Here is a 23,610-nt window from a genome sequence, read left to right on the forward strand (position 1 = left end):
AACTGTATTCACACTGAATTGCTTTCTGAATAAACAAAATAATGCAACTCATTTTTACTGACGCTCTACTTTGATTTCAGATTATGCTGTATAAACTGCTGCTCTCATTAGTGAATGGGAGTAGTTTTCTTGTTTTGCAAATAGCTCTTAAGGACATTAAAAAGCACAGTAATGGCAGTTGCCTTATCAACAGAAAGGATTATTTCTGTCCCAAGCACATTAACTTCTGAACTTAAGCTGTAAACTATTTTCATGTTCCCTGTGGTACGTTTTCCTAACAGTCTGCTATATAAATTCATACCAAACCAACTCTTTAATACAGCCTGCAGTACTTGGTGAGGATAAAGACTTGGTCACTGAATCTCTTAACCAGGCTTGGCTCTCTATTTGGGCCCTTGACTTTCCTGATTTGCAGTCCTAGGGCTGATGACACTGCTGAGATGCAAAACTAAATGAGATCTTCCTTCCTGGGTGAGAATTTCCCCAGCCCCCTCCCCCCCTCCCCTTATCCTCATTGATTAATTAATCCAGATAAGTTATTTGTTCTAAGATTAGTGTTTTCTTCTTGTCAGTTTATGGTATAATTTAATTCAATGGTGTTGTTTTTTTCTTCTCCCCCCTGGACTCGCAGGCAAATTACTGGATACAATGACAGATCTATATATTGAAGCACTACAATTTTTCAGCTTATTTTCACTATAGTTTTGCAGCAGCAGCATTGGGCTCACTTGTTGTGTGCTGGGAATGAAAGCTATTAAAAATATCATTTATATGTGTGAATGAATAGATGGAGAGCCTGTTTAATTTCAGACTGCTACATGTTACGCTTGAGAAAGATAACCGTTCTATTTGCAATTAGGTTTGCGAGTGAAGCTTGAACCCTTGCAAGATAGCTATATAGAGAAGGACACAGCCATAAAGTAACAACTGCTGATGAGAATAAAAAGTGTACACACAGAACATGTCAGATATATTTAATATCCCCTGCCATTATCTGTTCCAAGCCTTAGATTCTGGCACCCAGATATATTGACCCGTTCAGTCAGCGGCAAGACTTCAATATCAAGATGACTCTACTTCAAGGTCTAATATTTTGTTTGCCTTGGTTTTGATCGATATTAACCTCCTGGGTCAATAAATCTCGATACTGGCCTCAAGAGGAGTCATTATCTTTCATAGAAAATGATTATTTCTCAGTTAAACCCCACGTTTAATTTTGCCATAATCCACCTCTTTCATCTTTGCACTTTTGGAAGTTATTTCTAAATAGAAAGTGCCCTAAAGCACCTGAAGCTTTTTAAATCCCAATTAAGCACCTATGAGGTTTTTCTTTTGTATCCTATGAGGAGGTTTTCCTTTCCTTTCATATCGCTGGGTTGCACTGTTGTAGCCATCTCCTCTTACTGCTTAGAGACAAAAAACCACAGCGGAGTGTGATGCAAGGAAAGAAATGACTCAGAGCAGTGCATGTGGATGGGAAGGATATGTGACTGAACTCCTTCAGATGGCGATGGGCAAAATGACAGAGAATTGGGCAAAATGACAGAGAATTGGGCAAAAAAACAGGGAAATGTGGCCCGATCTGCTGGTTCTCACATGATTTGTACGGTGTGTGGGATTCCCCCTCCTGCACAGCCATAGAGCCACAGAACGGCTTGTAAAGGACCTGAAAGATCATCTGCCTTCAATCCCTCTGCTGTGGGCAGCCATCAACGGTCCTATCCTAGATTTTAACCCCTGAAACTGCCCCGGTGTACCTTAAAACACGAGGATTTGGATCCATTTCTTTCCTCTTTGGCAGGCTGAAGGTCGGGCCCTCCGCTAGGCCGCGTCCCCCCGCCCGTCCGTTGCTATGGCGCCGCCCCGCCCCGCGCCGCCCCGCCCCCCTCGCCCGGCGTCCCAACATGGCGGCGTGCGGCTGCGGGCCGCTGGCGTTGCTGGCGCTGCTGGCGGCGGGGGTGGCGGCGCGGCTGTACCGGGCCGGGGAGGACCCGCTGAGCGTGTTGGCGGCCGGTACCGTGAAGCGGGCGCTGCTCAACTCCTCGGCCGCGTGGGTGGTGCAGTTCTACAGCTCGTCCTGCGGACACTGCATCGCCTTCGCACCCACCTGGCGGGCCCTGGCTGGGGACGTCAAAGGTGAGGGCCCGGCCCTGCCCGGGGTCTGCACTACGGGCACCCGTTGTGAGGCCAGACCGCCGGGGTCTCCTCCGGCGTGGGCTGCGGGGCCTGGGTTGGGCTGCGGGGTTACGGAGGGGCCTCCGGACGTGGGGCGCCTCTCATCTGCTGTAGGGCCGCGGGCACTGCCCGTACCGCATCCCGCCGGGGGGGTGAGCTGTGAGGAGCTGCGGGGAGCAGCGGTGTGGATCCAGAGTCAGTGATCTGGAGGAACTGAACACCTAAATGCCCCCCTGTGCAGCCCCTTCCGACCCACAGCCTGCCTTGGTTGCTCAGGTGGCACTGCTGGGTGATGGGGGTGCACCGAGATGCCTTCTGTCTGTCAGCTCTCTGAGATCTTCTGGTTGCTTTAAGGAAATCAATCTGTTCTGAGCAGAAAGCACATAAATGCTGCAGTGCTGGAGATGCTGAGTGCGTTCAGTGTTGGATCATGGAAGGCCAAGAGAGCAGGAGCGGGTTGGAAGTGATAAAAGAATGGCCGGGAGATAACACAGAGATGTTTTTGTAGTTATCGTACAGTTCTTTTAAATGGATCCTTGGCCTCTGTGTCAGCAGAGGGACACTCACACTGCTGTGTCTAAATCTGCTCATGGGTTTATTGGCACGTGCTGCAGTGTTCTGTTTGTGGGTCTGATACAAGGAGCTTACAGAGCATGGAGGTGTTTGTAGCTGTGATGGGGAGGAGACCTGAGGCAGAATTTGGGGAGAAATTGCTCTTAATGTGGGTGTGTTAAAGGCTTTCCAACTCCAATGTGGTGTTTTACTCAAGATATCGTGGTGGAGGCAGTGGTTCAGGTGCGTGCATGTGGTTTCTGTTTGAGAGGCATTGAGGAGCTCTGGCTTCTCTGGCAGCCTTGGATGTGAGAAGCATTGGCAATGATGAACACACAACGTAGGTCAGTGTTAAATGTGCATGGTTTTAGATGCACAGAAATGAACCTGCCCAGAGTAAGGCCCTGGGGAGTTTGTTGTGTGTTGGACTGATCAGCAACTGAAAGAGCAACAAACAGAGCTGCCCTGCTTTCATAGCAATTCAGGCACTTGTCATTTTCATGGCTTTTCTTGTTTGTATAATCTGTAGCTCATTTTTTGTTTCTTTACATAAGCTTGCATAATGTTTTCACCTTGTAATTGCGTTGCCTTGTGGCCAAAATAGTATTAGATCTTGTGCTAAAGACATGAAAGAGCCCGGAGGTGTGCAAGCACTGCAGTGGAGATCACGAAGGCAAAAATGAAGGCATGTTTGTGTTTCACTGCAGTTGTGTGATACATTTGTGGACAACAATTGCAATTTTTAATGACTTCAGGTACTTCTTACTTCTCTGCAGTTATGATGATGTGTACTTTATTGCTATAACCAGTCGAGGACCAAGTTACTTGGTCCAAGTCTTCATAAAGACTTCCATTTGAAAAGTGGATTTTCAGGTCTGTGGACGTTGGCCATATCAGCAAATGCAAATTGCTGCCTGGCGTTATTTGGCAGCAGAATGTTTCCACTTCAGAATGGGAATGGATGGGTTTTAGTGGAGGACTGAGAAAACTCATGCTTTCCCTTGGTGGCTTCATCTGAGAGCTTTTCATTTCTCGTCTCTTCAACCTCAGCAACCTCGTTGCAAGCTTAAAGATGATGCTTCTGAAAATGAGGAACTGCTTTGTTTGCAGTTTTTGTGGCGATGCTTTCTCTCAGTATAGGCTCAGAGTTGTCGCTGCTGCGTCCCTAACCACACATTTAGCCTTATTACAGTTTACTTCTGGTGTCTTAAAAGATGGTTGAGTCTACCCACCGGGATGTCTGCGGGCTGGAATTACATGTAGTGGTTTTCTGTGCAGAAGTAACAAGCCCTTGGAGATCCCAAACTCAGCAGCGTTTTCTTTGAAGCACATCTATGCTGCATTGCCAATATAGGCTGCGTGCTGCAGCAGTTTTCACATCTCTTAGAAACAAGGAGCTCCTTGCTAAGCAAAGGCAAATGCTGAGCAGCACACACCCCAGCTGGTGCTCTTTAACCCAAGCGTTTGGCCAGAGATGCATTTTCATTGTTATAAGTGAGCCATTTGCATTAGATTCATAGTGCTTCTATTCATCATGTGGTGGAGGAAGAAGGCAGGTGGAAAAAGGAGGAGTGGTGAAAGTTGAATGAGATAGATACCCAGAAGCCAAACTTTTTGTTGTTGTTGTTTGTTTTGCATTTTATTTGATAAAATGGACTGCTGTTGCCTTTTGTGTTGGTGTGAATATGTGCCCATCTGCTCAAGGATGCTTGTAGTTACTGTGGTGCCTGTTGGGCTGTTGGCACGTTCAGCACAACTGAAATTCCCACTCAGCTGCCCCATCCTCCTTCAAAGACAAGGAAAGGTCAAGCTAAATTTCAACAGCCAGCCAGGCATCCAATCAGATCTTGAACTTGATGAAGCTTTTGGGCTCTTTGCTATAAAAGCAAATTTAATTTCAGTGCTTATTTTATATGTTATTGATCCTTGGGAGTTATGGTGTGTCTTCAAATTCTGCCCACAGCTGTTTTGATTCAGCTTAGCTTTAAAAAGTAACTGCATAAGGAGTCTCTTGGAGCAGTTCTTCTTTAAAGTGATTGCTGCAGCAGAGCATAGCTGGCAAAACGAGAAGGAAAAAGCTATGAATGAATTGAAAGCTTTTATTGAAGTTATGTAGGTGCATTTATGGAAATACTTCAACTCTTGTGGTTACTCCTATGAAACATTTATAAAGGAAATTAGGAAATTTAGTGATGTGGCAACCCAACTCTGTAGCACTCCTGTTAAAACTCGGGTATTTTAGAAGCATATCCAGTGGATACCCAAGGAACACTAAAAAGTAAAGACAGCTTTCAGGGGGCAAAATGTGAGTGTTGGGGTGAATCTGTTGGGCAAATCTGGAGGCCTCTGAGAACACTGCGAGTTCAGTGAGCAGTGAAGCCTGTGTGAAGATTAACTGTGATACCAGCATCAAATGTGATAAACTATTGGATTTGTTTTATTCATTTAAATGTTCTCCACATGCTTATCTTATGGGCTTAGCTGATAGGAAAAGCCGTGGAACTGAGTTGGTACCTTCTGTTGGGTTGGACCCTATTTCATCTTCTTGGACTCAATTAGAAAAAAGTCTTTAGTCCTATAATTGTCACATTACACATTGAGATTCTTCTTGTTCAGATGTATTGAGAATACTGCTCAATGCAAACAGAAGCCTGGCCATCCAGGGAGGATTTAGTTGTTTCAATGATCGGTGATTTTCATTCTTCTCATTTTTGTTTTCAGACTGGGAGTCTGCAATTAGAATTGGTGTGCTGGATTGCGGGGAAGAAGAGAACTACGAGACATGCAAGGAGTATGGGATTCACTTCTACCCGACTTTTAGGGTAAGTGCCATGATGTATTTATTGTCTCAGGTAAATGACGCGTGTTTTATTTTAATTAAAACCATAAACGTGTTTGCTAAGAGTATTTACTAGAAATTGTGATGCTCTTCCCACATCTTCGGAGCTCATAGGCTAGGAGTAAAAGCTATTTCACCAACAGAGATAGAAATGTTTTGTAATAGTAGAAAAACTAAAAACGATTGTGTGAATCCTGAGCTTTTGTCTTTAATAGTGACCTTTTAAAGTCAGTAATACTTGTCTTTTTTTGCCCTTCTTCCCCCATAGTTCTTCAAAGCGTTTACGAAGCAGTTTACAACTGGAGAGAATTACAAAGGTGGGAATATCCTACTGTAAGTGTAAGTTGCCCTTGTTTGAGGTGGGGGGGGGGGGGAAGGAAAGTCCCAAAGGACAAAACCAGCCCACATCTCTGCAGTTTGAGATGCAGTTTACTCAGTCCTGGCTTTGGTGCCTTTTGAACTGTCAGTCAATTTCCAGGCATCCTGAATTTCATTCGGGGAGCTCCTACTCAGATGTCAACTAACTGGAAGCAGGCTTATCCCTGTGTCTGACAGGATCACAGCTTGAGGTGGTTTGTCTGAGGACAAAAGTAATGTTGTCTTTTCTAATGGATTAACATTTAAAAGGCCAAAGGTCAGAAGAAGGACCACCTGCACCATTAACCCTTTGTGTAGAATTAGACTGTAGTTGTACCTGTTACTTCTGACATTTGTGAGAGCTCCTGCATTTTGCTTTGCTCCTTTTAAAGCTGATAACATAATCTCACAGTTATTCCCTTATGTTATGTAGCTTTGTAAGGTCACCTGTCCCATTTGGTATGAATGCTGCACATTTGCAGTTTGTAATCCATCATGAATATCCTGATTGAAAAGAGGTTTGTAAGTCTTGACATTTTATGAATTTTGGGATGGGTTTACAGTTCTTAAGTTCTCATTTCAACGTGAAATTGCAATCTTATAATTAAACCCTTAATACCTGTTCATCAGCCAGAAAACAGTGCTGCCTTTACCCAGTCTGAATGTGAAACAAACAAACAAAAAAACACTGCAGGAAAGTATGAGAACGTATGTAAGCCTGCACATGAAGTGTTTGCTCTCAGTTGTCTGAAGCACTGTGTGTATTTGTACCTTTGGATTCAGCAGGAGCAGATCGTGAGCTGCAAACAGTTCGCCAGATGATGATTGACTTCTTGCAGAACCATTCCCAAGAGTCAAGACCTCCTGCTTGCCCACCATTGGATCCAGTTTCGTAAGTGCCTTGTTTAAAGTGCAGCTAATGTATGCCTGCTGTGTTAATCCAATATAACATAGATAGTCTTATTAAATATGGAGTAAGCTTTTTATCGTTGTTATCAGTACTACTGCAAGATAGTAAAAGGAATTTCTGTTGATAACAGTGAGCTTATTGCATTCTCCTGTGCTAAATGCTTTGTCTTTTCTTACAAGGTCCAGTGATGTTACTTCTCTCTTTGACAAGAAAACCCCTCATTATACTGCCGTTGTGGTTGAAAGTAATAACTCCTACACTGGACGAGAGGTAATGCATGATTTATGACATAGTGAGTGTGAAAGAGTGTTGTTATAAAACAGCTGAGTTTTATGTTAGTCAAGCAAGAAAACTTGTGATTCTAGGACTGAATTGAAGGGTGGGTAAAAGTCAGGTCGTGTTTTTTGAGATATCATAAAGTGAAGTGATTACATAAGGCTGTTGTATTTAATTATACAAAAGAACTCATTTACAAATGAGTGTGTTGTGTCATGTTAACTTCTTCTGTTCCCACTTGAGAGGAAGATTAATTTATCTCTTTCATTGTTAGCACAATTCTTTTGTTTCAAGAGTAGGAAAATCCCAACACAAATATTGTTAGATGTTTTTTGTTACTACTAGAAAAAAAAAAAACACATCCATAATATTAGTAGTTCTAATTTAAATGATAGCATGCAATTGTTTTCACAGCTCTGAGGAAGTGAAAGTCTTTTGATCTTTCCTTCCTCCCCCCTAATAAAGTATTTGATTTGGCATCATTTCACCACTTAACGAGCCTGCTGTTTGCCTAGAACTGTTACTTTTCTCTTGCTGCCAAGATCTAGAATAAGTAAATAAACCACATAATTATCTAGGTATAATCTGTGCAGAAACATCCGGAGTCTGTGAAATGTTTCTAATTAGATTTGATGCCAAGATGACTGAGTTGTATAAGTGGAGGAAGGTGCACTGCCAAAAACAAGAATCACTTGGAGAAGCAGACTGCTTCCAGACACTTGGTTTCTGATATTTTGATGAACGTGATGTTCTTATTTCATGTGGAATTTCAAACCACTAATAGGAATAGTGACAAAAATAATTGCTAAATTATGTAGGCAGTACCAAAAAGGAGGTAATTATTATGAAGTTCTCCAGTATTTGGTCTCACTGATTTTTAACACTATTTCCCCTTTGCAGGGAAAGCAGATTGGAGAGTAAGGAGAATAGAATCTGATTTCAGAAGGCTAAATATTTGCTAATGTTTTATAGAAATCCGTATTTATAAAATAGCTTGATAAAATAGAAAGCAACATTACTCTCAGTTTTTCAGTGTTAGACAATATAGACAAACCTAATAGAAGTTGCAACAGCTAAAGAAATAAAGGCCATTCTTTTATCACTGATTAAAAGAGAGGTCTTTTAAATCACAAGTTTGAAAGTGAGGTGAAATGTAGCAAAGACAATATGCACCCAAAAAGGAAAAATGTAGTGGAAACTTACCTTGCGTGTGTAGCACAAAACTTATCTATTGTTACCTTTGGAATATTCCCTGCTCTGTTTTGAGGTTTGAGGACATTTCATGGTTCATTCTCATGTGTTCTTCAGATGTTAGAATTGACAAGAAAGATATCAGAATAGACCAAACAAAGAACTGAGGGTAAGAGTAAATAACTTCCAGGGTAAATCTTCATCTGATATTGTTGGTGACCACAGAATACTCACAGATGCACTTTCTTGGTGAACAGCTTAAGGGTTGATGCACTTTACTTACTTACCTGTCTTGCCCTACAAGATTCCACCAACAATGTATTTAATTTGTGTTATCTTTTTGTTATCCAGGTTATCTTAGATTTGATCCAGTATGAAAACATTGTTGTAAAGAGAGCACTGAATTCTGATAAGTCTTTCCTGGAGAAACTTGGGATTACCTCAGTCCCTTCGTGCTACCTGATGCATCCTAATGGATCGCATGGGTTAGTTAACAGGTAAGTAGTTTCTGTCTTAAGGGAACATAAAAGGTTTCACTTAAGCTATAGCAACTGTTTTTTATAGCTTCCCTTTATACAAAGTAAATTATTTTATAAGCATTTTTGCACATGTACAATGGCATTGTGTCTTGGCATGTATACTGTACTTGATTCCTTTGTGTTTGAAAGTTGTCAGTCTTCAGCACTCTTCAGCAGTTGTTGGGTAATTGTATTTAGTGGTCTCATTGACCAGTTCACTCTTTATGAATGCTTATAATGCACAGAGATGGATTATGCCAGTAGAAATGACATGAAGGGATATGAAAGAGTTCTGTGGCAGCTAATTATGACCCTTGGGATGCTTGACTGCAGTAACAGGGTTATTCATTGGTGAAACTTACTTTGAAATAGACTGTTTTACGGTGTTTCTGACTGAAAATAGGCAACTGCTTGTTATTTGGAGTTGCATATGCTGATAGTTGTGCACTGTTCCTAATAAAACATTTAATATTGATTTATATATAATATTATAAGAGACTTGATATTAGCTTGCTTACCATTGTTGGCTCTTTGTAGTTTTTATGCCTATTACTATGGTGTATCTGAAAGGAAAACGCTTTGGAATGAGAATGAAAATAATTAGCAGTGCATCAAAGGCCTGACAAGCTTGCTTTTAAGTCAGAATACTTGCTTTGTGTGAACATTGTCTATGTGAGGCAAGCTGATATTTTGATGAACGTGATGTTCTTATTTCATGTGGAATTTCAAACCACTAATAGGAATAGTGACAAAAAATAATTGCTAAATTGATCACTATTTATCAAAATTAGAACACGTACCGGAGCTGTAAAAAGGAAAACAAAGTGACTATGTTATAAGTATACTAATTTGCTTTGCATGTTTGATTAATCCAAGATGAAAAATAATCTGAATTTTGTCCATTTATACACAGTCTGAAGCCCCTACGGTCAGTCTTTTCTTCATATTTGAAGTCGTTGCCGGGTGTAAGAAAGAAACTTCTTTCACCACTTGAGCTGCCTGTTAAAGGAAACAAAGAGGAGAGCGCAGAGATCAAGCCGTGGAAGGAGTTTGATAAGTAAGCAATGCTGATTTCCAGATCAGTGTTTGATTATTAAAACTCACTTGCAGTTTCTTTATGCCACGTAGGAGGCTGCCCTTTCATTATATAATTCTAGTGCAGATGAAAATGGTGTTTCTTTCCATCCTGGCTGATGTAGCTTGATTTGAATAGGTTGATCACACTTCGTAATATTCATTATTTTGCAGAATACAATTTAAGGCATTTATGCTTAATACTGGAAAAATAATGGCACCAAAGCTAAAGCAGTGCGTCACTTCAGCTTGATCTGTTTCTCAGTATGTTGAGACAACACTGAATTAGTTCATTTTCAGCACCAAGGTTGCAGCTTCTGCTAAATGCAGGTAACGTTTCTCTGCTTGTGAGCAATGTTTCAATCAATTCCCTGAAAAAAATAAAACAGTAAAGCAACAGGCTATAGCACAAAAACAATTATTCTCTGTGTGTACTGGAAATTAAGCAGTGCCCACTGAAAATGCTCAACAAATGCAAGTACAGTTGAAAATGCTCAAGTCACTGTGAAAGATGTTTGTCAAACCAAATCTGATGAGGTTTTATCTTTACCCTCTTTGCCCCATTCTCTGCTTGAGAGAAGGATACAAAGGCTTTACAGAGAGATAATCCTTCAGCATCTTTAGATGGAAAAGATACAGGACTGAGTGCTTTCATTTTGTACTTATTTTCCTTTTTTGGACACTATTAGTGTCATCTTCCTCCAATGACTATCGTAAAATATTTTACATAAAACATTGCGTTATTAAAACAGCTTAGTTAAATGTAGCTGCTTCCCAGCAAGCCAAAATCTGTTGATATGAATCTCCAGTTCAAGTATCTTCCAAATGGGCTTTTTCTGGGAGAACCACATATGGATCTCTAAGAAACTTCAAGTCAGCAGCTTTTCTTTCCCCTCCGCCCCCCCAGTTTAAGTAAGTACATTATTAACTAAGGAGATATGTCAAAATAAGTTTGTAGTTTGAGTTGTTAAGAATATAGTCTGTCTTGTATTTTAATAGGTGTTATTTCATGTGTGTAATTTTAGATGGAGGCAGATGATTTCTTGAATGATTGTTCATTTTTGGTTTGGAAATAATGATCTTGTTGAGCTCTTACAAAAGAATTCTATGTGAACTTCTCTTTGTTCAGTTACATTGCTCTGCAGGATACAGTGTAAAGGTTGGGCTCTGAGAACGTTGGAAGATGGGGTGTTTTACCCCATGCATAAGCTGTAATTTCTTTATATCAGCTGTTTCCTTGCTGACAATGTCAGGTTTGTAATTTCACTGCTGGGAGACAAAAAGCTTAAGTGTGGTTTTGCTTCACGTGTCTCATCTCAGAACCGAGTGACATAGAACTACTTCATGAGAGTGCAGTGGGTCTCAATGAACTTGATGCTCACCATTCCCAGCACCCAAAGCAACTGCTGTATGTCCCTGTGCGTGCTGCAGGATATGCTGCAATCACTGAAGTGGCAAATGTAGAGGTTTTAATGTCACCTACTATATATCAGTTTTACCTTCGTGACTGATGAGAAAATGAGTGAAAGACCCCTGTCATAATGTTATATGTGTGTTTCAGATCGAAGCTGTACATGGCTGACCTTGAATCTGGATTGCATTACCTGTTCCGGGTAGAGCTTGCTACACACAAGATGCTTGAGGGAGCTGAGCTAAAGACCTTCAAGGATTTTGTTACCATCTCTGCCAAGGTATGTGCTTCTTCCCCTTGATTATTTTAGGGAAAAAAAATGGCTAACATAAAATTTATTGTGATGTAAGCCCCTCAAAATGTCTTTCAGAATGTATTTAAATACGTGCTTTCCCTCTAGCTTAAAAACGAGCTTTGTGAATTTCTTTAAATGTTGTTTTTGAGTTACTCTGCGCTGTTCCGATATCCTTAAAGAGCTGAAATGCATTTTAATTTCCTCTCAGAAGGATCAAATTTGAATAAAGGTTAAGCAGTCTGCAGCATATTGAATGAGTGCTATAAATGCAGTCTGTTTCTCAGATCTTTGGGATAAATAGCTAATTTAACTCAGTAAAAGTATTATTTTCCATTTTTAAATGTTGTTATTCCACGCTTGACAAATAGTGCTCTATTAGAGATTTCTAACTTCAGTCTAAATTTTGAATGTGATTGAAGTTGAGTGCTTCAGAATTGAAGATGCTCACGCATTACACCTGCAATAAAAGCAATGTATGCAATGCAACTTGGAAAATAAAAAGAAAGGAATTTCACTTTGTAAATATCAGCCTTTTGAAATGAGCAGACTCTCTCTGCATCTACTTACTAAACAGCTAACACTTAGCTTTATTTAAAATACCTGAACCAATTCCTGCTTAAGGGAATAATAAGGGCTGTATGGTCTATTTCCAGCTATCTGGGTGTATCAATCAGACGGTTTCTTGCCCCCCTGCGGCCATCAGAGGTCAGAAATCTCTAGCTGGCCTCATTTCTTTAAGAAAGTGTGGTGGTAATCTTTCCATCATATTATCCCTAAAACATCCTCTGTTCTTCCTGATGGCTCCTGGCCAGCTTATGTCATTTGCTTCCCTGGCTATTAGTGCATAAATGGGGAATGCTGTTGCATGCTCATCTCCAGATTGCCATTATATATGTGGGGGCTCCTGTCCTTTATTTGCATTCTTTTGTTGTGAAAAGCTTTTTTCTCGGTTCTCATTCACAATTCCCACATGTTTACAGGTGGGCTGTTTACATTTGAGGCAGTCAGAATGCTAAGTCTGCAGGATTGGTACCATAATTATGTGCATCTTTCTGCAGGCTCACAGCATTGGATTTCAAAGTTAAACTCTGTGTCTTGCTTTCCTTTTTGACCAAGTGCCCAGCAATCAATCCATAACAACAGCTTTGTGAATCAGGACTTCTAACATTTTTTTTATCCTATCCTTCTGTTTAACAGCATTGAAAATGATGATAAATTGTAAACTCAGAGATATTATGATCTCTGTGTTGTTCCCCCCCCCCCCCCCCCCCCCCCCCCAAGGGAAATCTTCATTATTGTAGAATTAGATTTTATTTTTTTCTTCTTCCATGCAATATATCTACCAGAGACTGCAGCTTTTGCCTTTTAGATAGTAATGTGTGATATTTTGGGATTCCTATTGGAGTAAATGGGATTATAGATGCTGTCTGTAGTACAGAAGTATGCTGTTTTAGTTGTATAGTTGGACAGTGGCTGCAAAAGGACCTGTATGTGCAGAGCACCTTCTGACATCTATAAAACACATGAAATGTGTTTAAGACAGCAGATACAGGGACTTTGTTTCCCCTTCCTCTGGAAAGGTACTCAATTCTGTAGTAAATACAACAATCAATCAAGCATTTCTAGTGTCTAATAATGATAGGACCACTGATTTACAGTTCCTCGAGCTTGACTACTTTAACTTGCAAGTTAAGGTAATCACCATTTCCAAACCATTTTGGAAATCACTTTTGCATGTATGTAAAGGAAAGTTATTTTTCTAGATAGCTGCCATCATCAAAAGTTAAAAAAACAGAATAAGAACCAGTTGCTGCAGTTTATATTCAAAGGGTGAGAAAGGATCTCGGCCTTTCCTAGGTCTTATGCTCCCTAAGCTGTATGTTAAGCTGAATTATCATCATAGAAAATTCAGTGTAATCTGTCCAAAGTTGTTCCCTTTGAAATGGAGTATCCTCATGCTGGTTAACATCTTGCAGACACAACGTGTTAAATTTTGTGTCACTGTGAGATAACTGGCAAACTGATTTACTAATAAACAGAACAAGTGTTTGCACGCAGCAAAAGAAAATCTTGCCTATTAAACTTAATCGATGCATTTCGATGACAAGAAAAACACATTTAGGCCGACGTAAAGCTGTCAGGCTGCTAATGAAAGTTGTGCTTTAAAATATTATTATATTCTCGTTTCTTTTTAATATCCTCAGCTTTTTCCTGGCCGTCAGCCTGTGGTGAAGTTGTTAGAGACCTTGCAGGAGTGGCTGGTGAGCCTTCCATTAGACAAAATCCCTTATGATGCTATTCTAGATCTGGTCAACAACAAAATGCGGGTAAGCTGTTACTAGTTTCCAGTGTAAAATACAGCATTAGTAAAGGATAAGATTCTATATAAATCTAAGGCATCGCTTACTGATGGTCCCTCAGCCGTAATGGAGTTATAAGAAGGTTAAAATGGAAATAAAGTGAAATCATTGCCAGGGGAAAAAAAAAAAATCCAGATGAAGAAATTGGAATGAGAATTGCAGCAGACAATCCTGGCATGGTTTTATGAGCAAGCAGTTGCTACCTTCCCCAGTGTCAGCTTCAAACCATGGGAGAGCAGACGTTGTTGAACTGGCTGTACTTGCTATGCCTGCTATCAGCAGAGTTCTCTTTAGTTTAGAAGGTGGGAAATTTACCCACTGAAGAGTAAATTATTCTTCATTATTCCTACTTAATTTCCTGACTTCTTACGGCCTTTGCCAGGAATCCCATCTCAGTTTGATAACGCAAAGCACTGTGGTGGAGCTGTCTTTGCATAGAAGTTAATCTGAGCCTTTCTTCTTATAAAGTGGCATTTCTGTCTGGAATGTGGAAAGCAGACGTGTTTTAGGAATCAGAGATGAATCACTGGAATGAAATCCCATGCAAGACTTTCATATTTAATAGTAATTTTAAGAAGAAATGAACATTAATTTTACGTCTGATCCTCTTAAGATGTTACTGCTGTAAATTCCATAGATCTTGCTGTGAGTGATGCCGTTTTTATTGTGCTCACAGAAGCTGTAACACAGCTGACAACAGTATGTGTGTGTTGTTTGCATACTGTGCTTAAAAAAAAAGAAGTCTCTAGAAGTTAAGCTGCTTAAGGTATCCTGGCAGACTAATCAGACATCCCTGATGTGCATCTTGGCAGGTTTAACATCACTGACTGTGTACTGTATGTCACGTCATGTGTTTGCAAGACGGGTGAGTTAAATAATGGGCTTCAGGGTTCAGTATCATTTCCACAAATGTTGAAGTTAACTTTGGTCCCAGAGCTGTTTATATCTTAAATATGGATTCTTTTCAGATTTCTGGGATATTTCTCACTAAGAGAACAGAGTGGGTTGGCTGTCAGGGCAGCAGGCCAGAGCTCAGAGGCTACACTTGTTCCCTTTGGAAGCTGTTTCATACCCTGACCGTGCAAGCTGCGCTGCGCCCAACAGCTTTGATAAGCACAGGTAAGCAGCAGTTCTGTGAGGTTCTTGACGGGTGAGACAGAAACACACACAGCAGTTCTGCTAGGCAAGAAAATAAGCGGTGGATTCGAGCAATCTTCTTCCTGTGGACAGTTATCTTTGCAGGCTCAGTTTGCAGGCTTTTGCCAGCAGGGGTCAGAGCGTAGCTTTCTTGCAGTGGGAAGGCTTTGAAAGAATGCGTGTCAGTTTGTCCTTGCTTAGAAATATGGTAAATATAGTAGAAAAATCTGTGACCCTGGGGAAGGGAGCAATCAAACAGGAAGGAGGGGGAGCATTTCAAAGGAAGAAATTCTGAAGCACCTGAAAAAGGTGGAAGACGATTCAGGCTATGAGGTTGCACTGTACATTTGAGGAGTTGAAACCATGAGCTTAGCAGCGATAAAAGCTGGACAGCCATTAGCCAGACCTGCTGTAGTTTCTTTCATAGAGTGTTAATGTTCTGATGCTGGTTCCTATTTAAGAAATGTTCTGCACAGATAGATGCTGTCTTCTTAGCACAATGGAAGAAGATAATAATGCTGAAATATTGCTCTTCATCTGATTCTCTTCTTGTCAGGACAGTGCATTGTTTGCTTATTGTTCCATTTAGTTTTTGTTGTTTAATTTCAAGGCTTTTAATGTCTTCTGTAAAGAGCACTAGATGGAGGGCTGCCAGGCCACGGTAGCCATAGTTTACAGTTTTCCAGTTGTCAGTTGTACATTAAATACGGATGCACATGTCTATCCAGCATAGCTTGCAATCACAGTGAAATACTCAGTGCTTAATGTTGAATGCCCTGCAAAACAGGCATACTTTGAATAGCTAATCTCATCATCCTGGAGTGTTTTTTCCCTTCTCATTTTGCCTTGTTTTGTTTGTTATTTGTAGGACAATAGGCTGAATCTCTTTTTTGTGCCGCATGGTGTATTAGCTGCGCAGCAGCATCATGCAAAAGTCGAATTGCCCCTTTCTGGGGTGAACTGCTGAAGCTGTTCTGTTTGAATTGAAAAACATCCCTAATATCTAGATCTACAAAATGACGTCTTGCATTGCTTTCATGTTCCAAGCTCTGGGCAGTCTGAAGTTAAAAATACACTGCAGAACCTGGGAACTCTTAGGCACACTTAACCATCGATTTAAATCGGGGCAGATATGTGATGATCACTTCTTATGGCAAAAGAATTGGGTCAGTCTGAGACTGTCGGATTATGTCTTGGGAGGTTTTCCTCTCCTTATTGCTTGTTTAAATCCCATCTACTAAAAAGCATGATGTACTCCCTAATCCTTCCCACCACAGGTAGGGTTTTATGGTTCTTGTCCACTTTAAAGATTAGGGTTACCCTGAATTGCTGTAGTTTGGGAGGAAAGAGAAAAGGAGGATTACACGATGATACATGGCAGATGTTAATAGAAGATTCATCTCTGGGCTGATAAAAGAAAAACAACCAAAATGAGCCATTTTGCAATTGTTTGTTTCCTTTTTAAACCAGCTGGGTTTTTCTTGATAGTTTCCGCTCCTTGCAGATTCTGGCAGCAGCCAGCATAAACTTACCGTGGTTTTCTTGATAGAATGCTTTTATTGCTTAAAATTCAGTGTGTTTTAATGTAGAACTGTGTAATTTGAAGCTGCAACGAGATGAACATCAGGGAACCCAAAAGGAGCTTTGGTAGCAAAATTGTTCACTTCAGAAGGCGGATAAAAATCATCGCAGAAATCTCATCCTGGGCATCCTTCGTTGTATGGAGGAGTTCTCAATGAATGTATCTGTTGGTGTGGATAAGACTTGCTTGTGGACTATTAACTATATGTCTGAATCTTTTCATTTCCTGTTAAACTTGAAAGCCCTCTCTGGAAAATGAATTTTGAAGGAAACTTCAAGAGTGTAACGTTACACAGGCAAACAGATACAATGAAGTTTGTAATTGAATCTGTCTTATGTGAAGAGATTGTTTGCTAGTAGTTATTTCTTAATGATTGTATTCCTAAATTCATAGTCAATGTGTGTGATAAAACACTTTGACTCTCCAAAACGCTTTTTAGCCTTTCTTGTAATATTGTAATTTAATCTGCTGTAATCTCCTGGCTTTTATTTATACGTGCCTATTCAATCACAGATATGGGATGTCTGAGCAGAGATTGCTTGCTTTTCATTGGTTTGAATGACAGCTCTGCTCTAAGTAAAGGTGTGCTATGGCAGTCTCCATGCGTCTCTTACATAGGCAATAGATAAATACTCTGACAGTTTCAAACAGGTTTTGCTAAGGATTTTTTCTTTCTGAGCATGTACAGAGAGCACGTGTGCTGTCAGCCTCTGTTATTCAGTGCCAGAATGGGACAGAAGCACTGGAACCCTTTACCATGTCATCTACAAACCTTTAGCTGTGAATCCCCTCCAGGTGTGTGTGTTCAGCTGCAGCAGGCGGTACTCACCCAACCTGTGACGCTGCATCACCTGCTGCTTCATCTGACAGGCGTTTAGTTTTGGTGCTGATGATAACATGTGTGAATGAGAAAGGTGGCTGGTTCTGTGCATCTGGAGGTGTTTGTGTCTGTGGGCTGAGAAGGGAGCAGCGTTGCCTTTTGCTGTGCTTCCCTTTCAGGTGCATTGTGCATAGCATGCATTGAAGCTGTGTTTGTCCCAGTGGTGCTAAATGTTCTCTCATCTGTCTTTCTAGGTCTTGAAGACAATCCTCGGGTAGTACTTGAGGTCATGCAGAGATACATCCATCACTTCTTCGGATGCAAGGCTTGTGCTCAGCACTTTGAGGAGATGGCGAAGGAATCCATGGACTCGGTGCAAACCTTGGACAAGGCTGTTCTGTGGCTCTGGGAGAAACACAATGTAGTCAACAACAGACTTGCAGGTACGGAAGGCCTTGCTTAGGAAAATCCACACAAGGTTGCTGTGTCTGGAAGGCAAGGCTGTGGCATTTTATACAGTGTGGTTTGTATGGGTACAAATAGGCGTGCAAATAGTACTCTGTAACATGGGTTCAAACCTACAGCAACTGTTGCCTCAGCTTAATGTTCCTCTATTAAGTACTGACTTAAGACAAGCTCTGTAGGTGTGTTGGTGTACAGGGTTAACAGCTGTTTGTGTGCAGAATAAGACTTACAGCATCTCAGTCAGCTTTAACTCTAAAGACCAGCCTGGTAACGTTTTCATGACTGTGCAATAAATACACTTGAGATACACTCCAGTAATAGTTTATCTCTTATGACACGCAATGATAGTGATCCTTCTGAGATGTCACCTGTTGCTTGATGAGATGCTGAGTACAAAACAAAGCCTTTCCCAAAAGGAGCAATGCAGTTCAGCTACTTAGTGGATAAAAATAATTAACTTCCTTTCCATTGCAGTTTAAGCAGATGTTAAACCTCATCTTCATTTTGTTCTGGAAAGGTGCTATAGAGGAGAGGGTGATAATTGAAGAGGAGGCTTTCTCAGGATAAGAGAAGCCTAAACTATGATCAGATCAACAACCAAATAAAATAACGTTGCCATTTGATATTCTTCTGTTTTCGACCTCCACCTCGATTGCTGTTTTCAATTGGACTGAAAATACAGCTAAAATACTGGGTTGTATTTAATCTGTTCTGTTGTGGGGATATCAAATAGCTAAAGCACTAAGGAAAATTAGTTTCTCTTTGCACTTAATCCTCGCCTACTGTTATGGATCTGTGTAATATAGCATTAGTTACAATTTAAATATGCTACTTGGTGTTTATATCGTGGTTAGGTGAATTCCCAAGATTTATAAAGTATTAAATACTGATGTGAGTCCAAGCGGTTGGTCTCCTTTCTCCAAGAAGAAAGAAACATATGAGGAGGTATTAAAAAGAAATCATCCCTTAACGTTTGCTACTGTTGCCAGGCAGAACATGGGGAGCCACTTCATGCTGACTTGGAGCAACGTGCTTCTTTAGAGCATTCAGTCACTGGAGAACCCACATGGATTTCGATTTAAATGATGCAGCAGCTGGTTGAAATACCCTTTTAGAAGTGTAAATGTACTGGAATAAACAACAGTGTCAAATACTGCATTCGAAGTTTGCTAAAATTTCTCTTTGGGGCAGAAACTTCTTCTAATCCCTAAAAGCTGCCCCTGTATTTCTGGCAATAGACGTAGCTCTCAGTGAGAAACAATGTTTGAATGGTCAATGGAGGCACCTTGGCCTGGAGTTCAGGTGTGTGTTATGAGATTGTATGTAGCTCTGCCCTGCCGAATTCCTGGTACAGTGCGCCTTCTTTTTGGCAGGGGAGCACGAAATGCACTGAGTTTTGTGTTGGTAATCTTAGCATAAGTTGTTTTTTGTTTAGTTTTCTCTACTGAAACCAAGTGATTATGGGGTGATTTTTATACTGTAAGGCATCAGAAAGGCAGACCTGTGCTCTCCCATTTGAATAGCAGAGACGAATATTTGTAACAGCTTACTGCAAACCAGGCTGGAAGATTAAAGAGCATCCAGTGCAAAAGAGCATTTGTTTCAAACCATAACTCAAATTAACCCCGAAAGGCCCAGCTGGGGATGTTCTCCTGCCTTCCAACACCACAGCACTCGTGGCATCCTGTTGTATTGGAATGTGAATGGTGCATCTTTTATTGAGAGAAGAGGAAAAGGAGGAAGCGGTGCTTTGGATCAGTGGATTCACCCGTCAGGAAAGCCATGAATTGCTTAGTTTGCCTTTAGTTTAATACAAACGTTAGTGTGCTGTGGTGGGTTTTTTGGTGCCTGTTTGCCAGCCTCCCCGTAGGGTGAAATACACACTGCAGTTTGTGCTGAGCTGTCTGGCAGTTCAGCCTGCCTCGCTCATTCATTTCTGATGTATTTTTTCCCTCCTCTCAATTAGGTGATTTAACAGAAGACCCCAAATTTCCCAAAGTTCAATGGCCAACTCCAGACCTCTGTCCTGCGTGTCACGAGGAAATCAAAGGGTTACACAGCTGGAACGAGGCTCAGGTCCTGCAGTTCATGAAGCAGCACTACAGCAGTGAAAACATCCTTTATAGATACACTGAGAGCCAGACTGAGTCCAGCGACGCTGAACTAAAAGATGCAAGGGAGGAGAAAGACAAAAGCCTGCTGGAGAAACCAGGTGGAAATAGAGAAGATGCAGCCCTGAACCAAGAGCACAGAAGAGATTCAGAATCGAAGCTGTTCAATAAGCTCATAGGGAACCACGGACCTGCCAGGGCCAGCGGTAAAAGTGCATTTGAGTCTGTTAACCATCAGGAGAGCAGGCAGTCTGTGATCTTCTTAGGGATCGGATTTTCCAACATAGACATGAGTCTGTGTGTCGTCCTCTATGTGGCGTCGTCCTTATTTTTGATGATCATGTACTTTTTTTTCCGAATGAGATCGAAACGCTGGAAGGTGAAGTATTATCGCTCGTCTGTATAGAAACTCACCTTGGAAGCCAAGCTGTTTTTTGTTGTACGTGGCTGTTCAGTACCAGATACAGCTTTAATATTTATGATCAGGGATTTTATATACAATATTCCTTGTTTTAAAGCCCTTTCTTCCCCAGTCATTCCACAAGTGTTCTAGCTTAATATATGGCGCTTGCTGTAAGAACCCCAATCTTTCACTCTGAGACACCCAGTGCTGCCATCAAATACCCAATGAAGGAAGTGTTGCATTTTTCAGTGAGGACTTTTCCACAACTTCCATCATTTACTCGTTTGCAGAGGAAACATGGCATTGTGCAACCAGCATAGGTACCGGGGTAGGTTAGGAGGTCTACTTTAAATCAATTCTAAGCCTCCATGACTTCCTCAAGTATTACTCACACTGCATACAAAGAGTAGAAAGTATTACACCTTCAACTGAGTCTTCCATTCCCTGATTGTGTTTACTGATGCCATCATCCATTTAATGGTGTTCAGGTATAAGCAGCAGCCAACTGAGACCCGATGTTTTATGTGCACCACGTCTGGATGTATGAACAGAGCATTGGATGACTCATTTCTGAGCTGGAGGAGCAGCTCGGTACTGAATGTGCTGGTAGCCAGGTGTCAGTTCTGGTGGATTGCAATGAAAGGAAACACCATTCTTAGTGAAGGAAGCGGGCTGTTTGTGTCAGCATGACGGAGCAAATGCCTCCATCTAGAAATACTTCTGTTGTTCTTGTGCTGAGAGCTCTGCTGTGTGTGTCAGGGAGGGTTTCTACTGTAGGCAAGTCCAAGAGCTCTTCCATTGCTGGATATGGAGTATGGTGATAACCTGTACAGATCTGACAGGGATCCTGGCTGGCAGCTATGAGAAGAAGACATGAAAATGGTTATAAAATTACTGTTCAGAGTAGGAGTTCCTTTCTGATCTGTGGAGGATAATTCATGTTCAGGATAGTGAAGTTTATAATCCTATCCAATGTAATTGAGCGTGTTCTAGTTATCCATTACCTAATCTTTAGTTAATCCTAATAGGTTTTGGCCTCAATGTTTTCTCATGGCAGCGAGTTCTACAGATTAATTATGTTATATAAAAAGGCTTTTCCTTTCAATTCTACATTTCCAACTTTCAATTTAATTGAGTGTTCAGTAGCATTTCTGTTACACGAGGGGTGAGAAGTCCCTGGCCAGTTCATTCTGTATTAGTACCGTGTGTGTCAGCCTCTTTCCATGGTACATCCCAGCATCAAAAGCTTCGAGCTCAGCACTAAAGAGGTAATTTTTCATAACTCAATCTGCTTATTTACGAACTGGATCTTTTCAGTCCGGTTTTTATGCAGCTTCAAACTCCAGCCATGGGATGGAGCCAGATGAACGGCTCCTTTTGGTGTCAAAACAACTTCTGCCATCAGATCAGCAGCAAAAGTGCTGTTGGAAGGAGGTGGGCTGGGCACATACCAGTAACTTTCATGACAAAGTGAACAGACACACAGATCTGCAGTGGAGCTTTTTGTTTCTTAGCATAGAAGCACAACATGGAGGCGTTCCTTACCTGTGCTGGTGCTCCCACTTGGTCTTACCAGCAAACTGATGCAGGCTTTCACCTGAGCTGCTTTCACTGCCCTCATCTGGAAAGGTTTTGTTGAGTTTTGGGCTCAGTTGTGTCAACCTTGGTTTACTTGTTCTTATTTGCTATCGTTGTTATGACTGAAGTTGTCCCTCTGTGCCCTTTGGTTGTATGCACGTGTTACATCTGGGGGGTGCGTGGTGCTGCTGTCACACAGCATCTCTTTGCTTGCAGTGCTTCACCCCACTACCTCCTTATTCGTGGGGCTTCTATTTCTGTGCTGTGTACCAACTTGGTGTAAGGCCATTTCCAGCTGTGCTTCACACCAGCCTTGGAGCAGCCGTTTCCCATCAGGATTTCTGGCCCTTCGTAATTCATGGAGCCTTCTTTGCTCTCTAATGTTTGTGAAGAGGAAATACTGGACCTGCATAGAGAGAGAAGGAAAAGGTCGAGTGCTGAAGAGCCCTGCTGACGTTATTTGGGAGCTCTCGGGTTTACAGTTTCCAGCTCTGTTCTCCGTCCTGTTATTGCTCAGAGCTGACTGGGTTCTATGAGTGGAACAAAAGCTTCCAGGTGTATTTTCTATCTGTGCGCTGTATATCTGATGTTGGGTATATTGGATGTAACAATCCAGTAATTTAAATGTTCTATTTATTTCGATTCAGAAACTTGGACGTTGTCGTGTCTGTTCTGCTGGGGGATGTTTTTCAACTCTTAAGAAGGAAAAGTGACTCTTTTGTACCAAACTGAAGCTGATGTGCTTGTTACAAATACAAACGTTTGGGCAAAGTGCTGCAGTTGGAGCTTTCAGTCCTTGTTTGGGGGATCTTTAGTTCAACTCCAGTGCAGACACAGCTTGGATGCGCATCCATTTCAATGCATGCCGGTTGCTTTATGTGGGCAATCAATTGGGATCATGTTAGTCTGTTGTTTCTCCTACGAAGGATGGATGCAGACGTTCACCTCTGGGTCTGGGTAGGGCTGTCCCCTCCTCACTGCCCAAAGTTAATGGCTGTGCTGCCCTTGTTTCAGATGGGTGTTGAAATGGGTGGGATGTGGGCTGCTGCCCTGCCCTTACATATGGAGAACGGCTGCCTCACAGCGCCCACAAGCTCACAGGCTTTTCAACCGCTTCCTTAGAGGATCAGACATAAAATCCACTTAGAAACCCGAGCTTAAGAGAGGCTGCGTGGGTCACTGCCTGCCCCCGGGAGCTGCTCGTGGCCCTGGGCACAGCCAAAGTGCTCTGGTGCTGGGGGCACTGTTATAACCCAGCACAGCTCCACCGGTGCAAGGAGCTCCTTCCTGCTCTCTGCAGCATCTCCCTGCAGCAGTTTCCAGCCCTACAGCTCAGAGCTGTCCCATGGGATGGGATCCATCCCCACCCACTCAGCAGTGCTGGGTGTTGGTGTGTGGCTGAGCCCGGTGCCCGCTGTCCCCGTTGGGCAGGTGAAAGTCGCCGTGCAGCCCTCGGCCAGGAACATATGTGTGTGTTTGGAGGCTCCCGCCCCTAAGCTGCTTTTATTAATTTGTAATCCCCTGCGAGCAGGAGGTAAAGGGATTTGGGGGATTAG

General features: G+C 41.7%; 1 protein-coding gene across 2 annotated transcripts; it reads left to right on the forward strand.

The window, feature by feature from the left end:
- Window positions 1-1,891: 1,891 nt before the first annotated feature.
- On the forward strand, window positions 1,892-22,838 carry QSOX2 (quiescin sulfhydryl oxidase 2). Of its 2 annotated transcripts, none has more exons than XM_072352806.1 (12): window positions 1,892-2,136; window positions 5,449-5,549; window positions 5,835-5,883; window positions 6,707-6,815; window positions 7,013-7,103; window positions 8,652-8,797; window positions 9,732-9,875; window positions 11,454-11,583; window positions 13,803-13,925; window positions 14,927-15,077; window positions 17,752-17,940; window positions 19,929-22,838. In XM_072352806.1, exons 1-12 carry the CDS (start codon window positions 1,905-1,907, stop codon window positions 20,477-20,479), a joined length of 2,016 nt encoding a protein of 671 aa, XP_072208907.1. In that variant the 5' UTR covers window positions 1,892-1,904; the 3' UTR covers window positions 20,480-22,838. The 2 variants fall into 2 exon arrangements, with proteins under 2 accessions (XP_072208907.1, XP_072208908.1); XM_072352807.1 differs by having other exon boundaries at window positions 6,710-6,815.
- Window positions 22,839-23,610: the final 772 nt, after the last annotated feature.

The sequence above is a fragment of the Excalfactoria chinensis genome, chromosome 18, assembly GCF_039878825.1.
Source record: "Excalfactoria chinensis isolate bCotChi1 chromosome 18, bCotChi1.hap2, whole genome shotgun sequence".
NCBI lineage: Eukaryota > Metazoa > Chordata > Aves > Galliformes > Phasianidae > Excalfactoria > Excalfactoria chinensis.

Bases quoted from the DNA above. Each gene is read 5' to 3' on its own strand.
- QSOX2 (XM_072352806.1), top strand. From the start codon at position 1,905: ATGGCGGCGTGCGGCTGCGGGCCGCTGGCGTTGCTGGCGCTGCTGGCG. The intron at 2,137-5,448 runs GTGAGGGCCCGG...TTTTGTTTTCAG, and splicing joins CCTGGCTGGGGACGTCAAAG to ACTGGGAGTCTGCAATTAGA. The intron at 17,941-19,928 runs GTACGGAAGGCC...CCTCTCAATTAG, and splicing joins AGTCAACAACAGACTTGCAG to GTGATTTAACAGAAGACCCC.